Here is an 18,929-nt window from a genome sequence, read left to right as displayed (position 1 = left end):
TTTCTCTCAGTAGAATATAAGCTCTGTGAGGATAAGGATTATGGCTGTTTTGTTCATTGCTTTATCCCTAGTACCTAGAAGAATGTAAGCAAATGTGGGCAAAGAATGTGGGTGATCAATACATATTTATTCAATGAATCAATGAATGAATCAGAAATGAGAGGCATTGAAAATGAGACTTAATGAGGGTGGGGATTTCAACAGAGCTGGTGGGAAGAGTGTTATGCATGGAAAGAACAGCTGGAACTAAGACAAAGAGGAAGGAAACTGTAATGTTAAACTGTAGGATGTGTGTACAGAGAGAAGAGCAGTCGGAGATAGGGCTGGAGGGAAAGGATGGCAGCATATTCTTTAGGGCCTTGAGGGCTAGTGAAAAGGGTTTATTTAGTCAAGAATGGAAAGCCAATAAAGAGTTTTAAGAAGAAGGAAGAGGTTTGGATATATTGGAAAGGCTAATCTTGAGGCAGAGGTAGGATGAATTAGAGCAGGAAGACACAATAATAATCTAGGAATTATGAGGCAATGAAATGAAGATCTAAATTTAGGGTGGGCCCAAACAGCTCATGTAGAAAAAGTACATCCCAGTGAAAAATAATTTAATGTAAACAGAAAGAAGGAGGAAGGTATGAGAAACAATGCAAAGGAAGATTCTATAATAGAAATTCTCAACCTTTGATGTGTACAAGAAGGAGGGTCTTGTTAAAATGCAAATTGTGATTGAGTAGGTCTGAAATCAGACATTTCTAACCATCCACTATGGGCATCATTTCGGGACTTCTAACCACTCACTAACAAGTTCCAAAGTGGTGCCCATGTTTCATGGCCCACAGCCCACACCCTAAGAAGCAAGATTCCAGAGGACATTAGGTATGGGGGCTAAGGGAGGGTCAAAACTGACCCCATGATTGTGAATTTGGGTGACTTAGTACTAACAGCAAAACCAAGAAACCAGGAAGGAGTTGGTCTGTGAGGGAAGATGTTGAATTTGGGTAATTAGAGATTTATTATTTATTGTCATGTTTTCTAAATATTTCTGATGTACTAGCTTGATATACTTTCTTGTGGAATCCTTTGTGGTAGTGGAAAGAAAGGAATACAAGAGGAAGAGCAAGAATTAGTTTGCTTTGATTTTAAGAAAGGAGGATGACACCTTAGCGGGGAAAGTTCAGTTTGGCCTCATTTCAGAACACCTTTATATTTTTCAGCCATCATCTCTTTCTCCACACCAAATACAGTTTAAAAACACACATGGTCTCTGTCCTTTGTGTTCACCCACTATAAAATTAACAGCCCATTAAGAAACACACCTGCAGTGGCTTTATTCAGAGGCTAATGCCTTGCAGCTTTTAACTCCCTAAAATACCTCCATTATTGCTTTTTGTGTTAAGGCCAAGAGTAATAACTATTTTAAGAATGTTCACTGTTAACTGTTAATAATAGATTTCAAATGCAATTTTGAACATAATTACGTATTACAGGACACATAATTTTGTGGAATTGACATTTATAATAAAATATGCCCTTTGAGATGATAAGTGACCAACTGAGGACCTAATTTTTAACTGAAAGTTACTTTTTTTCCACATGAGCCAGAGCAATTTGATCCCTAAAGGGTTGATTATACATTTAACTCTTAAAGTCCCAGAGCTGAAAAATGTCCTCAATGAGCAGGCAATTAACAGACCATGTTTATGTGGATGCTTCTGTTCTCAATTTAATATCGGGTGTATTAAACTGCTATCCTCATTAAGGGCTTTTATCACTTCTTAAAATGCATCATTTGGTCATGCACACAATATTGTAAATATAAAACAATTTAAAATGTTCTGGGCTTGAAAAACACTGTTTTAAAGGTGCTGAGAACAGCCTTTAATGAATAGATGCTGCCATTTAAAAAAATCTGGGCAAAACTGTTTGATGGACATTAACCTTTATATACAAGTCTACCAAATGCTACACCATCTCTTCCTTCTGCACTTTATAGCATCATATATTGCATAATGAGGCTACTTAAATGTTATTCACTAAATCAAAAGAAACTCATGAAGTTGTGTTGTTGGGGTTTCCTTGTTATTAGCCTTACTATATATCTGGAGCACATATGCATAAGTCATTTATAACAATGATTTTAAAATAAGATGGTTTTACCCTTTGAAAGCTTACATTACAGCTAAGACAAGGTAGGTGAACAGAGATGATAACATATGAATGAACATGTGGACTATAATTTAAATAAAAATAGCAAAGCAAGCTAGTTGCAGTGATTTGGTATTAGAGAAGAGAAATTCTCACAGCTTGCAGAAGGAAAATTTCTCAGCCTCTGACCTTTCAGAGCTTCATATATCAGAAAGAAAGATATCCCCTTGTTAGCAAAATAGACCACTAAATAGCCTGCTCCATTTTATCATCTCTCAAAATTAGTTATGGATTATAATGTAGTGATTATTATTTCATAATTTTTCTTAAAGTAGCTAAAAGGTGGGAAAAACTAAAGAGAAGGAAATTATATGCAGAAAAACAATACAAAATGTGATTTTTTTAAAAAAAAATCTGCATTAATATAGGTAAGTGGAATAGATTTGGCCAAACAACATTGATTCTGATCCTTTGTTTACAAATTAGCAACAGTAGAGTTAAAATACAGCACTAAGGAATGTTTTTTTTAATAATATTCATGTTTTAATTATCATTTAATCACTTATTTTACTGAAGCATATCAGATGGCATAGGAAGACCATACTCTCCAGTAACAGAACACTTCCTTGCACAAATTTGAGATGAAATGCAGAGAGCCACAGATCATATCAAACTGTGAAGTACTGTAGTTATCACAGTTTCACCAATATCCACCAATTTAGTTTGAGATAAACACTCTCTTTATAGGTTGCAGCACAGGCATCAACTGCTGAGCAGGAAGAAACCAATGGCAGATAAGCTATGTTGAAGAGTGGCGTACTAAGTGATGGTAGCTTAGTTCAAAAAGAAAAGGTCAAGCTACTTGGAAGGTAAAAAACAGAGGCCTGGAATTGGTGACAGACACTGTGTGCAGTGGCTGTATCACCTAAACCAAGGTTTCATTATATCTAGACTCAGACACATACCTGAATACTAATAACATGATTATTAATAACATTGCCCATATAAAATTAGGGGTAAATAACTATATTCTGGACTAATACATATTTTATTTTTTCTATTTAATATAGCTAGACACGCTGTATTCAGTGATTCTATGAAAAACTCAGTCCAACATTGGTATAAGATACTGACATGTGGTCATTGAAAAGATTCCATTATTAAGGCTTTATGTAAAAATGACTAGGTTAAAGGCTATGGTATGGTCCATAACTGCAATCTGAGCAGTAATTTAAAGACATTTGCAAATTCCATAAAAGTACCTAAGCTATATTGTCCAAAGAGAAAAGAATATGCATTAAGAGCATATTTGTCCTTCACTTAATCCTACAGCATGTTCAAAATCTTCAAAAGACACTGATGTGATCTTTCAGCTGAATTAGTCCTAGTGTGTGTCTCATGATATAAGTACCATATTCTTTTTGTTCCTTTAAATATGATATTTATTTCACAGTCTTTTCAAATGTGATATTTGTTTCACATTCTTTATAAATTTAGAATATCAGTGCTTGGACCAAAATGGGGAAGTGAAATCAACCTTTATCCCTTGTGATCAAAAGCTGTGAAGAAATCAAAAAGGTACCGCAAAAGCCATCTAAAAGGTAGATGGAAAAGCTACCCTTTCCATCCATGTAGCCTCATATAATTTTCCTTATATGAACTGTTGAAGAAAAATATGTATTCAACTCTCAATTTTTCAAAGGCAGATTATCCAGATTATGTATTACACATGTTTTTGTACTTACTATAAAACTCAAAAGTAGTCAGGAAATAATAAAAGGAAGAATGAGCCCTGTACCTAGTGGGAACTTGGTAAATACTGTTTGGATGAATTAATAAAATAGTAATGCTGATAATTTCTTTGGTTATTAGTAATGTTGATAATTTATTTTGAAATTTCAGTACAAGTTTTGGTGAGAGGAAAAACTAAAATTATTTACACACAGGCCTTTGGGAATTAACCGTGAATAAAATATGTTTATAAGTAAATCCCTCTGTCTTACTGACACTGGTAATAGATTGCTCACTGTGTAGGAAAGTCCATTAACTAATCTTATGCTTGAGAAATACATTACTGTATAAGTGCAGACAATTATATCCAGACACTAAAAGACTTCAGATTCCAGTATAGTAGCTTATCTAGTATTCTATATGTCTTCTCAGATGGAAATGAAATGGCATTGTTAAAATCTTATCCTTCATTAAAGGACTTATTTTGAATTGCATTTAACTCTGTTTTTTGAACATATATCATTTAAAAGACATAATTGTCTTTTTAAAAGGATTTCTTTAAATTTTGTTGCAAACTTCCACATTCCCTAAAAAACTTTAAAGTTTCACAGTTCTTGTGGTATGGTCTATTGATCATTAAATAGCAGTTACAAAAATGAATTTCCAAACTTAAGGCTCTTGTGACTTGCTATACAATCTCACACAGTGTAATGCAATTAATGTTTGTAGAAGTTTCTGCATGCTGATTACCAGTGGTATTTGAAGTAGCCAATCACTTTGAATTTCCTTGGTGAAAACTAAAATTGATATAAGACTCAAATTTATTAAGCACCACATGTACTCACCATCAAATTGGTTTCACTGATCATCACCTAAGAGCACATTTAGGAATAACATTGATCGGGTGTCGCGCAGATGTGGGTGGGGGAGGGGATGGGGGTATATATACATAATGAGTGCAATGTGCACTGTCTAGGGGATGGACACGTTTGAAGCTCTGACTTGGGGGAGTAGGGGGGCAAGGGCAATATACATAACCTAAACTTTTGTACCCCCACAATATGCTGAAATAATAATAAAAAAGACACAAATTTATCATTACTTTGTTACATATTCAAACATCCACTCAGAGTCATGGGTCAATATGGAATAAAATACTTTCTTAAAGGAAATATTGCAAAAAAATAAAGATTAATGAATAAAGGATGCATGCAATGAAAAATCCAAAAATGAAATTGAGAAAACAATTTCCATTTATAATGTAAAAAAGAATAAAATACTTATGAATAATTTAACAAAAGAAGTTGTAAGACTAGTACACTGAGAATGACAAAACATCTTTGAAAGAAATTAAATATTTCCTAAATAAATCAAAAGACATCACATGTTCATGGGTCAAAAGACTTCTTACTGTTAACACAGCTGTAATTCTTTTTATTTTTATTTTTATTTTTTTGTTTGTTTTTCAGCTCATTAAGGGGGTACAAAAGATCAGGCTATATACATTGCCCATGCCTCCCCATCCCCCCGAGTCTGAGCTTCAATTGTGTCCATTCCCTAGACAGTGCACATCACACTCATCATGTAGGTATGCACCCCTCTCCTCCCCCCACCCCATCCCCCCCAGTCAGAACTTCAAGCGTGTCCATTCCCCAGGCCGTGCGCATCGCACTAATCAAGTAGGTATACACTCATCCCTTCCACCCAGCCCCGACCTGTGTCCGATACCCAATTGGTGTTAATCCCAAATGTGCACTCAGGGAAACCAGTTTGCTGGTGAGTACATGTGGTGCTTATTTTTCCATTCTTTGGATACTTCACTTAATAGAATGGGTTCCAGCTCTCTCCAGGAGAATCAAAGAGATGCCATATCACCATTATTTCTAATAGCTGAGTAATATTCCATGGTATACATATACCACATTTTGCTAATCCATTCATGAATCAATGGGCATTTGGGTTGTTTCCACATCTTTGCGATTGTGAATTGTGCTGCTATAAACATTCGGGTGCAGGTGTCTTTTTTATAGAATGACTTTTGTTCTTCTGGGTAGATACCCAGTAATGGGATTGCTGGATTGAATGGTAGGTCTACTTGAATCTGTTTAAGGTATCTCCATAATGCTTTCCACAGGGGTTGCACTAGTTTACAGTCCCACCAGCAGTGTATGAGTGTTCCTGTCTCTCCGCATCCATGCCAACATGTATTGTTTTGGGACTTTTTGATAAAGGCCATTCTCACTGGGGTTAAGTGATATCTCATTGTGGTTTTGATTTGCATTTCCCTGATGATTAGAGATGTTGAGCATTTTTTCATATGTTTGTTAGCCATTCTTATATCTTCTTTTGAAAAATTTCTATTCATGTCCTTTGCCCACTTTTTGATAGGGTTGTTCGATTTTTTCTTACTGATTTTCCTGAGTTCTAAATAGATTCTTGTTATCAGTCCTTTATCGGATGTGTAGCATGTGAAAATTTTTTCCCATTCTATAGGTTGTCTGTTTACTCTCGTGACTGTTTCTTTGGCAACACAGCTGTAATTCTTAAGTTGATCTACAGATTCGATGCAATCCTTGTTAAAATTCCAACTCTCATTTTTGCAGAAATAAACAAGCTGATCTTAAAGTTCATATGGAAATGCAAGGGGCCTAGAATAACTAAAACAATCTTTAAAAAAGAAAAAAGTTGGAGGCCTCATACTTCCTGATTCCAAAATTCATTACAAAGCTACACCGATGAAGTAGTGAGTTTTGGCATTAGGGTAGATATATAGATCAATGGAATATAATTGAGAATCCGGAAACGGAAATCTCACATTTATGGTCAATTGATTTTCAACAAGGTCACCAAAAGAATTCAATGGGGGAAAGAATAGTCTTTTCAACAAATGGTGCTGGTATAACCAGATAGTCATATGTACAAGAATCAAGTTGAGCCCCCCCCACACCATATACAAAAAATAACTCAAAATGCATCAAATACCTAAATGTAAGGGCTAAAATTATAAAATTCTCAGATGAAAGCATTGGCATAAATCTTTGTGACTTTGGATTTGGCAATAGTTTCTTAGATATACCAAAAGCACGAAAAACAAAAGAAAAGAGATAATTGAACTTCATGAAAATTAAAAATTTAGTGCTTCAGAGGACACTATCAAAAAAAGTGGAAAAATAGCCTACAGAATGGGAGAAAATATTTGCAAATTATGTATTGCGTAAGGGACATACTTGTATCTAGAATACATTAAGAAGGTTTACAACTCAACAATAAAAAGTCAAATAATTGAAAAAATGAGCTAAGAGTATGAATAGACATTTCTCTAAAGAAAATATACAAATGGCCAATAAGTACAGCAAATGAGGCTCAACATAATTAGTCATAAGGGACATGCAAATCAAAACCATAATGAGATATGACTTCATACACATTAGGATGGCTAAAATAAAAATGATAGACAATAACAAGTGATATCAAGGATGTGAAGAAATTGGCACTGTCATACATTGTTGGTGGGAATGTAAAATGGTGTAGTTGCTTTGGAAAATAGTTCAGCAGTTCTTCAAAAAGCTAACTTTATGTGCACATATAGTAGTAACACTCCTTGGGTATTGGCAGGTGGGAGGGGAGAGGAGGGGATGGGTATATACACACCTAATGGGTACGGTGCACACCGTCTGGGAGATGGACATGCTTGTAGCTCTGACTCGGGTGGGGCCTAACATTTAGCCTAAACATTTATACCCCCATAATATTCTGAAATAAAAAAATTTAAAAAACCATGGGCCGGGCGCGGTGACTCACACCTGTAATCCTAGCACTCTGGGAGGCCGAGGTGGGCGGATCATTTGAGCTCAGGAGTTCGAGACCAGCCTGAGCAAGAGCGAGACCCCATCTCTACTAAAAATAGAAAGAAATTATATGGACAGCTAAAAATATATATAGAAAAAATTAGCCGGGCATGGTGGCGCATGTCTGTAGTCCCAGCTACTCGGGAGGCTGAGACAGGAGGATCGCTTGAGCTCAGGAGTTTGAGGTTGCTGTGAGCTAGGCTGACGCCACGGCACTCACTCTAGCCCGGGCAACAGAGTGAGACTCTGTCTCAAAAAAAAAAAAAAAAACCTAAACATAGAATTACCATATGACTCAACCATTCCACTACTTGGTATGCCCTAAAAAGAACTGAAAACAGGTATTCTAACAAAAATGTACATGTGAATGCTCACAGCATCATTATTTACAATAGTCCAAACGTGAAAATCCACAAAAGAATGATTAACTGATGAATGGATAAACAAAATGTGATATCTCTATACAATGAAATGTTTTTCATGAAAAAGAATGAAGCACTGATGCATGCTACGACATGAATAAACCTTCAAAACATTATGCTAAGTGAAAGAAGCCAGACACAAAAGGCTACATATTATATAATTCTATTTATATGAAATGTAGAAATAGGAAATCTATAGAGATGAAAAGTAGATTAGTGAAAGTAGATTAGTGGTTGCCAGGGGTTGGGGGGACACAGGGATGTGGAGTGACTGCCAATGCCTATGAGGTTTCTTTTTGGTGTGATGAAAATGTTAAGTAGTGGTGATGGCTGCACAACTCTGTGAATATACTAAAAGTTGCTGAATTGTACACTTTAAATCAGTGAATTGTATGGTATGTAAATTATATCTCAACAAAGCTGTTACCAAAATATGGTTAGAAGGTGTAAATTGGCACAGCATACACCACACACACACACACACACACACACACACACACATAATCATGTATTGTCACAAGAGTTCTGATATATTTCCAAGTGGTTTTAGATTGCCACCTGCTACCTAGAAGATGAACTGTCCCCTGACCAGTACTTTTAGGATGTATGATTGGTAGTACACAGTGGGGATGCCTATTTCCCATATTTTATACAATGTTAGATATAGGTTATTATGATCACATTCTTCTGAAGTGTGGAATGCTGGTAGGAGGGCTGATCATAGATCAGTTAATCCAGCTCCCCCTTCTTTATCTTAGAATATAAGTTACCAGAAGAGGATAGGGCATATACATCTCTCTAAATTCTTAACATCAACTTACTGGGAATTTAATGAAAACTATTATATGATGATCAACCTATCAAATAGTTGAGAGTAATGAGGGGGTTGTACATCTTCTTGTACCAGACCTCCAGAAAGAGAAGCAGCCAGCAGCATAGGTACCAGTTCTCATAGATTGCCATATTGCGACAGCCTTTGATCTCTACCTTTTAGGAACCCAGAAAATCTTTAATAATATTGAATTATAACTTATCAAAGACCAAACTCATGACAGAGAATAATAATAATAATAAGAAGAAGATGCTACCACATTTATTGTGTCCTCTTTTCGAGCTCCTACCTTATTTCTGAAATATCAAAATGCCTCTTTCATATTCAGTATACCATACACTTTGATGTTCCAGTTTATCTCTGAGGATTCCCCTTCCTCCTCTGTCCTGCTTCCTCTGAGACTTTGGTCCCTTCACAATCTCCTTTCTTACTAGCATATTCAATGTATCCCTCTCAACTGGCTGCTTATTCTTTGTCTTCAAACAAGCACAAGTCTCTTTTCTTTAAAAACATAACATGACTCAACTGCTCCTTTGTCTAGTTATCATACTATTTTATCTTCTTCCTTTCCTTGCCAAACTGTCTACGTCAGCTATCTCTATTGGTTCATTATCCATTTACCACTTAAGCTATTACCATCTGCATTTCCCCCTTATCACTCTATTATTTCATTCGCCTAAATATGTATTCCATAAGGTCACCAAGATTGATTTTTTTCTTGTTTCCCAAGACCTAGCTCAAACTACTATGAAAACAGTCATCTTTTTATCTTCTTTCTTTTAAGCCTCTTAATCACCTAACCATCTTGTTTCTATCTCTGTACAACAATTGGTTGCATGTTATTTTGCATCGTGTATGTATTTATGCATGTTTCTCCCAGCTTTCCTATTTAATGGGAATCTTTTCAAGGGCAAATGCTATTAATATGTCTTCTGTTTCATTTGTTAACTTTCCACGGTAGAGTTAAAATAGCAGCTAGGCTGATACAGCAGTAAAGATCACGAGCTTCTGTGTTTCTGAGTACTAAGACTTTCATCTTTCTTTCTTTATGATTATTTTAATGAAGAGTTTGAGGTTATCAGGCATCATTTTCTTTCAACCCAACTTTTTACTTTTATTCTTCCCTCTAACAGAACCAAGAAAGGAAGATTATATTTGTGTATAGTTCTGGTCAAGATACCTTCAGTAGGATATATAATGGAAAGAGGAAATAGCAACTAAAATGACTAAGGGAAAACAGAAGCTACAAGAAGAGTACAGATGTAAACCCCAAAGGCTCTTAATATTAAAAATGTGGAGGCTAAAAAAGAATATGTGACTATTATCTATGGAATTACAAAAGTTATACACAGGGAAATGCAGATGTGCATTAAATGTTGGAACTCTGAGATTTCATATTCAAAAGTAAATTTCTCATAACTAGAATTACTTTTGATTTCACAAAAGAGCTAGTAAATGTTTGAACTTCCTTATAAAGTAATACAGGCTGAAAGACATAAATGAATACTCAACAGAACTACATATACACATGGCTGACAAGTTTCTACAATGGACTGGTTCCTTCAAGAACTAAGATGTTATAAAGATGTTACGAGAAGATCCCTTAGTTTTGGACAGACTAGTCTAGGAGGATAAATATGCCATTCTATAGCATAGCACTTAGTGACCCTGTCAGATGCAGACTATTGGGCTAGAGGGACCACAAGACAGACCCATTTCTTATGGCATCACAGGAAAGATGTGTATTAGTTAAAAAAATAAATAAAATGAGAATTAAAGTAAAACAAGAGTGAAACATTAAACATATATGATCAAGAACATTTAACATGAATTTTTTATGCAATAAATAAGTTTGCCTTTTAGCATAGGGAACCCTTTCCATAAATCTGCTTTAGAAGTAAGGTCTCTAGTATGCTTTAGAAAAGCTTTTGTTAAAACTGAAGTATATTGATAAAGTGATTTAATATAGTTGAAAACAAGCTGCAGCACTCAAGCTGGGCCCTCTGAAACCTTGTGTTAGAGAAACATCTATATAGCATTATAGTAAACATTTACTGTAATTTGCCATCAATCTTTAAAAATAATACTGTTAAGCTCCCAACAATGTTGTCTTTGTTAGTACATTACTACTATTTTATTCATGTGGTTTGTTGTGCTTATATGAATTATTCCCAATTCTACCACAATGTCCTGGGCTCTAATATCCTTTAAGTAAAAGATACTGAAACTATGGGTTGACTCAAAGGGCAGCTGAGTGCATTTTAATATCCACATGTCCTATGAACCAATATTACAGAACCACAAAATTATACTGCAGGACTGTGTTCCATCTGAATGCACAATGATTACCTGGGTGGGGTTGGTGCAGTTCTTTAGTGTGGTACCACAAAATGAATCTTTACCTACTGACTGGGTCTGTGACATAAATATCTGTGAAACTCGAAGTAAATTTAAAATTCAACCTGTTATTCAAAGTTCACAATTGTCATTGCATAAAGTGTTCCAATGTATCCATGCCACAGGTAAAACAAAACAAAGCAGGGAAAAAAAAAAAAAGCAAAATATATACCCCTGCCTCCTGATAGGTCCACAATGAAAGGTGGTTGTAAAAGGTACAATTTGTACTGTCATTTAATTTTCAATTCCCAAGGGTACGTGTGTGTGTGTGTGTGTGTGTGTGTGTGTGTGTGTTTTGCTTTGCAGAGGGAGAGTGCTTGCTGAATAGAGATCTTTGGTGTGAAATATAAGATTTCCAAAGTACTCTTAGGGAAGGGATATACATTTGAACCGTATGCATTGAGATTTTTAATCAAGATAGTTGTTACTTAAACAACTGGCTTTGAGAAAAGAATTTAAAAAAAAAAAAAAAGGAAAGAAAAGGCCCAAAGAAGGGTGCTAAGCTAACAGTAAGGGGAAACTGGATCCTAATCTTATATCTGCCTGTAGTTATGTCTATTGTGCAAGGCAAGTCACTTAGCCGGCTTGTATTTTCCTTTTCAACTATAAAACGGAGGTAACAATAGTTGCCACAGCATAAAACTGTTATGTGGATAAAAGACATTAAAGTATTTTGAAATTGTAAATGTTCTCTAAGTGCAGACTGTTATTGTTACATACACGTCAAAAATCCAAACTTATAAGGCAGAAAACTGGGAATTAATTATTTGAATTATAGCAGAATTCTCTGAAAGTGCTTTAAATGGCAAATGTGGTTTACAGACTTTATAGACATACATTTTAACCACTTTACAGGAGCATATCCCTTTTGCAAAGATAGGCCCACTTTTACTTGGATTGGCTCATTGTTCTTTCTTAACTGCAGAATTCAAATTCACTGACTCATAACGCATACAGCTGGAAGGGACCTTAGAGATAAGCTAGTCCTACTGAGGTCACCCCATGTTTGTCAAAGCCTTAGCAGCTGCTAAGAGAATGAAGGGCAGAGAAAGGAAAGGGGAAGGGAGTGGGAAGTTTGGCAGGAATCTTCCCCTGCACTCATCTTATCTGGAGAAACTTGGCTTTTATCTGTTTTATATTTAAATTTGTAATTTCTAAGTAAGATTTAATTTGCAAAAAAGGTTTCACTACCCACTAGCCTCCCCTCCCTGCCCCCGAAAGGATTAAAAGCTAACTCCCTTATTTTTCAGATGAGAAACTGGAGCCCAGAGAGGTGAAGCTATAGTCACTATTTGGTCTTGGTTAAAGCATCTTCATGACAGGCTATAAATTTTGTCATATCAATCAGCTGTATGTTGTTTACACGGTCATATATTCAGCAGACACTGACTAGAAAAATGTCATTTTTTTTCCAACTTTGTGGAGATAGATCTTGTAGGATAAATTTAAAAGAAATGCCACTTTCCCCCAAGGCCAGCCTTTTGCAAAATTGTAAAGGAGATAAAGGTTGCCTTTAGTATCCTTTAGTTCTCTCTCTCCCCACCCACCTTTCTTTGTTCCCAGTGTTCTATTTTGGCATCCAACCTGCAGAAATTCAGTACCTTCGACTACCCAATAAATTTCATCTAGATTGCTACAGACAATGTTGGACTTTACCTGAGCCCTATGCTCCTGGAAAAAATGTTGGTTAAGAAATTCTCCCACCCTTTGGTTTTCTAAAATTCTCCCACCCTTTTGTTTTCTGGGAAATGGCTTACTGCAACCAAACAAACACCAAACATACACACACACACACACACACACACACACACACACCACTCTTCCTTATAGGATTTATTAGATAAGGCTCTCTGTCCATTCTTCCACACGACTCCCATAAGCCTTGCCTGTGACTCCCTTGTTTACCCATGACAAGGCCAAACGCAGACCTTTCCCATGTTACCTGGACCTGCTGAAAGACCAGATACAGACCCTCAAAATTCCCATTCTTTGTCTCATAAATAATTAGCTGAGATTAGAGCTATTTGTTTCCCTGAAAGTAGCTAGACACAGAGAAAACTATTTCCTGTTCAACTGACTGAGACTTCCTCTTATTGCAGTATAATCTCACCTGCAAATTATCCCACATTTAATTTATCTGCTCTTCCCTATAAAAGACTAAGGCAAAATCTCCCTATTGCAATAACCTGAATAAAATCAGTTTCCTTACTTGTTCAGTTTTTGTCTTTGACACTTCCTTATTGAAAACCTTTTTAGCAATTCGTATATTTAGTTTGTGTTATATTATTATTACAATAATAGATGAAAAAATATAAAATGTGGAACCAGGCATCCTCTGTTATAGTCCCAGTTTTCTCTGTGTGATCTCAACCCTTCTGAATCTCATTTTATTCATCTCTAAATAAGGATGTTGGACTTGATAATCTTTAAGATTTTTAACATTTTATATTTATTGATAAATTACCTTGTAGTTAATTTTAATTTTATTTATGGATGGTACATGACTCAGGTCTAGGAGTATTTTATTTGTTCATATCCCCTGCTTTGTTTAAAGTAGTAGTTACATAATGTTTACTGGTTGAATAGAAAGAGTTATAACTAGTTTGTAAGTTTCTAAGGTAGCTAGGGGCTATTTTGGTACGATGCCTTCAAATTCTGTGTTTATTGAACAATGGCAACTTAGATTTTTCTGGTAGATTCTAGCATGTGGTTCAGACTTATGTCTTCTTTTCAAAATTCTAGAGTGTTCTTAAAAATTTTGACATATTAAATGTCTATAATCAAGTACTCATTTTTCTTCCATTTGGATAACTAAGTGGTGAGAAAATTCTTCTATCTCCTAATGAGAAGCAGATACATACATATGATGACTATTAATAGGAAACCAATTTTAGTAGAATTTGATTTTTTAAAAGTGCCATTCTATTTATCCATCATCATCTGATGATGGTGATGATAATTTAAAAATAATAGATGTTAAATTGGTAAGTAAAGGGAGACCTAATTTTGGAGAGAGAAAACATTTAAATCCCAACAAGGCCATAATTTACAGAAAAGTTGATACTAATTTGAAAGCAGTATCTGTAGTACCTAATATAATAGAATGTCAATGAAGTTCAAAAAAACTCAGGGGGCTGGGCATGGCAGCTCATGCCTGTAATCCTATTAGGTTGGGAGACTGAGGCAGGAGGATTGCTTGAGGTCAGGAGTTTGAGACCAGCCTGGGCAACATAGCAAGACCCCAATTCTACAAACAATAAAAAAAATCAGCTAGGCATGGTGGTGTGTGCCTGTAGTCCCAGCTACGTGGGAGGCGGAGGCAGGAGGATCACTTGAGCCCAGGAGTCTGAGGTTGCTGTGAGCTATGATGATACCACTGCACTCTGGCCTGGGTGACAGAGGGAGACCCTGTCTCAAAAATAAATAAACAAACAAATAAATAAATGAATAAAACAAAAAACAAAAAAGGCAATTTTTCAATCTTTTGGCCCAATAATAATTACTGCTAAATTAAACATGACAGGGACTGTGCTATATGCTTTACATCCATTTTCTCATTCATTCCTTGCTACCACTGTATGAGACAGGTACTATTATTATCATCCTTATGTTACAGATGGGGACACTGGTTCAGCAAGGTTGTGTCAATTACGTGAGGTCAGAGAGCCAGTAAATGACACTGTCAGTATTCGAAGCCAGATCTGTCTGATTTTAGAGTCCAGGCTCTTAACCACAGTGCTATAATACCCAATCTTCTAGGACAGTAAATAAAACAATGTAGAAAGAATGGTCTGGTGGTCAGTTTAATATTTTAGTGCATACAACAACAAGATAGGCTTCTAGAACTGTATTTATGGGGTGCATGTTATCTAGGAAATCATAAAAGGATATGGTTGACCATTTGAAAATTTCCTTGTACTGTATTACACCTTCTGCAAGGTTTGGTTTAGTATACATATGGCATTATAAAAGATGAGCTATGTTTTTATTTGGTAAGTAATATATGCAGTGAAGACCTAATATAGCAGAACTATTATGTGCAGTTATAGTTAGTGTTTTGTTCAGGCCTTCATAAAAAGTCAGTTTAAGCTAACAACTTGGTATATGAAGAATCAACCCATAACATTTTTTCTTAATAAAGTATTACATTAAAATTGGTTTGCTCTGTTTGTTATTATAATTGAGCAGAAACTTAAAACATTTTTCATTTATGGAAATTGTCACAAATTAAAAATATAGGTGAATAGAATTTCTCTAAAATCTGTCATGAGTAGACCCCTGGAGCTTTGCTTTCATTGTGTAAAATGTCTTTTGTGGTCTTCATAGACATTTCATGTGCGGATGTCAGTACCGTGTAAAAGTTAATTAACTAGGCTCTGGAATCAGACCATCAGTTTCTAACTCTGTGACCTTGAGAAAGTTACTTAACCTCTCTGTGCCTCTGTCTCTCATTTGGAAAATGGCGACTGTAATATTACCATCATGACATAATTCGTGTAAAGTGTCTGGGACGATTCTTGGCACATGGTAATTGTTTAATAAATTTACCCATCATTATCAACCTACTTTACATAAAGGAATCATAAGAGATCTGAATTAGAATATAAAATTAATATACTCTGATGACAACTATATGATGACCTTCTGCTGTCTTGTATGTTTCATTTTCTTCAGACAGATAATTCTGATTTTTAGTGCAAATGGCAAGAAATCCTAGGCAGATAATACCAAATGGTGGCTCTTATACCTTCAGATATAAAGGAATTAATAAATAGTAGTAGAGAAGCTAAGGAAGAAAAGGAAGATAAGGGAGATAAGGAAGAAAAATCTGAGAGCAAAGAGTGACAGACCCTTTCTTCTGCCACGTCTGGCCCCTGTACTCCCCTCAGTTCCTCTCAGCATTAACAATGAAACTGCTGGGATAGGTTGATCTAGGATAGAGACAAGTATTTTCAAATGAGGATGTAAAGCAAACTGCATTGTAAGTTGAAAACTAGAATAAATCATAATATTTTCCTGAACTCTAAGTATTACTTTTTACTGAAGCATGGGTTAAAGCAAAGTTACTTTTACGAAAGCAAACAAAAACTGAGTCAAACCAAACCAAACTCACAAACAACCCCCACAAATGAATTACAAACACAATGAAAAGAGTAGTAACCCAAACAACTGCTGTATAAAACAAAATATATATTTCCAACAAATGAACCAAAATAAAACTGTCTTACCACCCCTACAAAATTGTGAGCTTCCTGAGGGTAGGGTTTGGGTCATTCATTCGTTTATTCATTTTTGATCTCCTAAAGTTACTCAGGATAGTGCTGGCTATACATTTCTTTTTCTCAATTTCCACTATTTGAATTGACTTCCTGAAATTTTACATGGTCAAGTCTCTCTGTACTGAATCCTATTCCAAGAAAAATAAAAATACAAACTTCCAGCTATTTTTCAATGCCTGTATATTAAGACTAAGATTAAGATGATTCAATGTGAATAAGATATTGGGAGTGCTGGTACTGTGACATTTATTGTCAGTAAGTCAGGTAATTCAAGCTCATGTTGATTAAATTTAACAAGTCAGGACTCAGAGTGATTTTTTTCTTTCCCCCAACTAGGAAGAATTCATGTTCCCCAACTAGAAAAAAAAATTCATGTTATTCCACTTTGACATAAACAGTCACCTTTACACTAAGCAGAAAAGGTTTTCTTATTATAAACAGAAAAATATTTCCATATATCCTTTGTAAAATGTTATATATAAATGCTGGGCTTAGACACGGAGAACTTAATCAGAATCCCACATTGCTTTAGGGTAGTTATATGTGAAATGCAATTTCAATTGTATTGAAGCCTCCATTCTGCAAATATTTATCTATTTTCAAAATTGCCAACATATTTGAAAAGTTTAATTGGTTTATACTCAAGGCACTGGAGAAAAGAAAAAATTGCTTTCAAAAGACATTTACATGTATTTATTCTGTCCACGCAGAGTACTTCTTTCAAGTGATCATGAAATTTAATGTGAAGTGAAACCATCTCAGATATGGTCCTAATGACCAAATTAGAAGAAGAGTAATCAATAATCAATCAATCATTTTGATCACTGTACCTTTTTTTTCTGATTTATCGGAAACTTTTCCTCCAATTGGAGAGTAAGTAGTATCCATGGACTCGGTCCCTCTGTTCCCTTTGCTAACTCCATTTGCATAGAGCTCTCCTTCAACTGGTTGCAACTGCCAAGTCAGGCCGAACAAATGTACTGCTGCAAGAAAACAAGCCATACATTAACTTATTCCAGACTCACTGAGAAAGTCTCCAAATCATCTATCCCTTTGCACCTAGAAAATGTCATGACCAGTTTCTGTTAGGCCAAGCAACTAGGATTTTTTACCTACATCATACTGGTAGCTACTTCTATGCTACAACATACATACAAGTACTAACGTTTGCTAAAATAGCTATTGTTAAATGGTAGCTGTTGTTAAAAGTAAGACTAAAGCCATCCCAGTGACAGGATTAGAAGTTGGAGTATTATTAATAGTTAACCAATTATAGTGGGATAGGACTCAGCTCCTCAGTTCTGTAACCCCTTCTCTTCCATTTCTCTTAGTCATGTAACTCTAGTTTGCATGTGAAAACTACTGCAGAGTTATGATGGACAGGCTATCATGAGAACATGGAAGACCTTCTCTATGGCTCTGATTCAATTCAGTTCGGCAAATATTTCCTGAATGCCTACTATGCATAAGGCCCTATGATAGCTGCTGCAGGTGTTAAAACCTAGATGCCTATTAAGGTGGGATTTGGTAAACACAAGTATAAAATAATATTATGCAGGATAATTGACATAAGACAGGTTCAAACTGCTATCAGAAGATTTGAAAGTACTCAGTATTGGTCAATGTGCAGGAAAATGGGTATTCTCATATATGCTTGATGAGAGTATAAAAATACAGTGGCCTTTTTGGAGGGCAAAATTTAAAATTTGGCTTACCCTTTGAGCCAAAAATTCAACTTCTATGAATTAACTATGAATGTTACCAAACTACAAGGCTGTCCACTGTAATATTTGAAAATAATGTTAGAAAGTTATGACCAATCTAAATATTCATCAAGAGGAGATTAATCAAATAACTGATGAGATGTTGCAGGCTGAGTATGGTGGCTCAAGCCTGTAATCCAAGTACTCTGGGAGGCCGAGACGGGAGGATCAATTGAGCCCAGGCATTTAAGACCAGTCTGAGCAAGACCAAGACCCTGTCTCTACAAAAAATAGAAAAATCAGCCAGCCATGGTGGCATGTGCCTGTAGTTCTAGCTACTCGGGATGCTGAGGCAGGAGGATCGCTTGAGGCCAATAGTTTGAGGTTAAAGTGAGATATGATGAGGCCACCATATTCTAGCCTGGTGACAGAGTGAGACTCTGTCTCAAAAAAAAAAAAAAAATCATGTTGTAGAAGACCATGCAACAGCATGGGAAATATTCATGATGGGTCGAATGAAAAATATCAGGCTACTAAACAGTATAAATAGCATGATCTGAAGTGTGTGTTTGTGTGCACAT

The 18,929-nt window shown here is 35.6% G+C and overlaps 1 protein-coding gene across 3 annotated transcripts in view; it reads right to left on the bottom strand.

Moving 5' to 3' along the window:
• Positions 1-18,929, bottom strand: part of TENM1 (teneurin transmembrane protein 1) — a 532,730-nt gene that overhangs the window by 252,425 nt on the left and 261,376 nt on the right. For 2 of the 3 annotated variants that reach the window (XM_069463375.1, XM_069463376.1), the window contains exon 6: positions 17,476-17,628. In XM_069463375.1, coding sequence (XP_069319476.1) covers positions 17,476-17,628 — 153 coding nt within the window. The remainder of the gene's footprint in view (positions 1-17,475; positions 17,629-18,929) is intronic. The other variant, XM_069463377.1, reaches the window with a different exon arrangement.

This window comes from Eulemur rufifrons, chromosome 30, assembly GCF_041146395.1.
Source record: "Eulemur rufifrons isolate Redbay chromosome 30, OSU_ERuf_1, whole genome shotgun sequence".
Classification (NCBI taxonomy): domain Eukaryota; kingdom Metazoa; phylum Chordata; class Mammalia; order Primates; family Lemuridae; genus Eulemur; species Eulemur rufifrons.
This window is presented reverse-complemented; position numbering and strand designations above follow the sequence as displayed.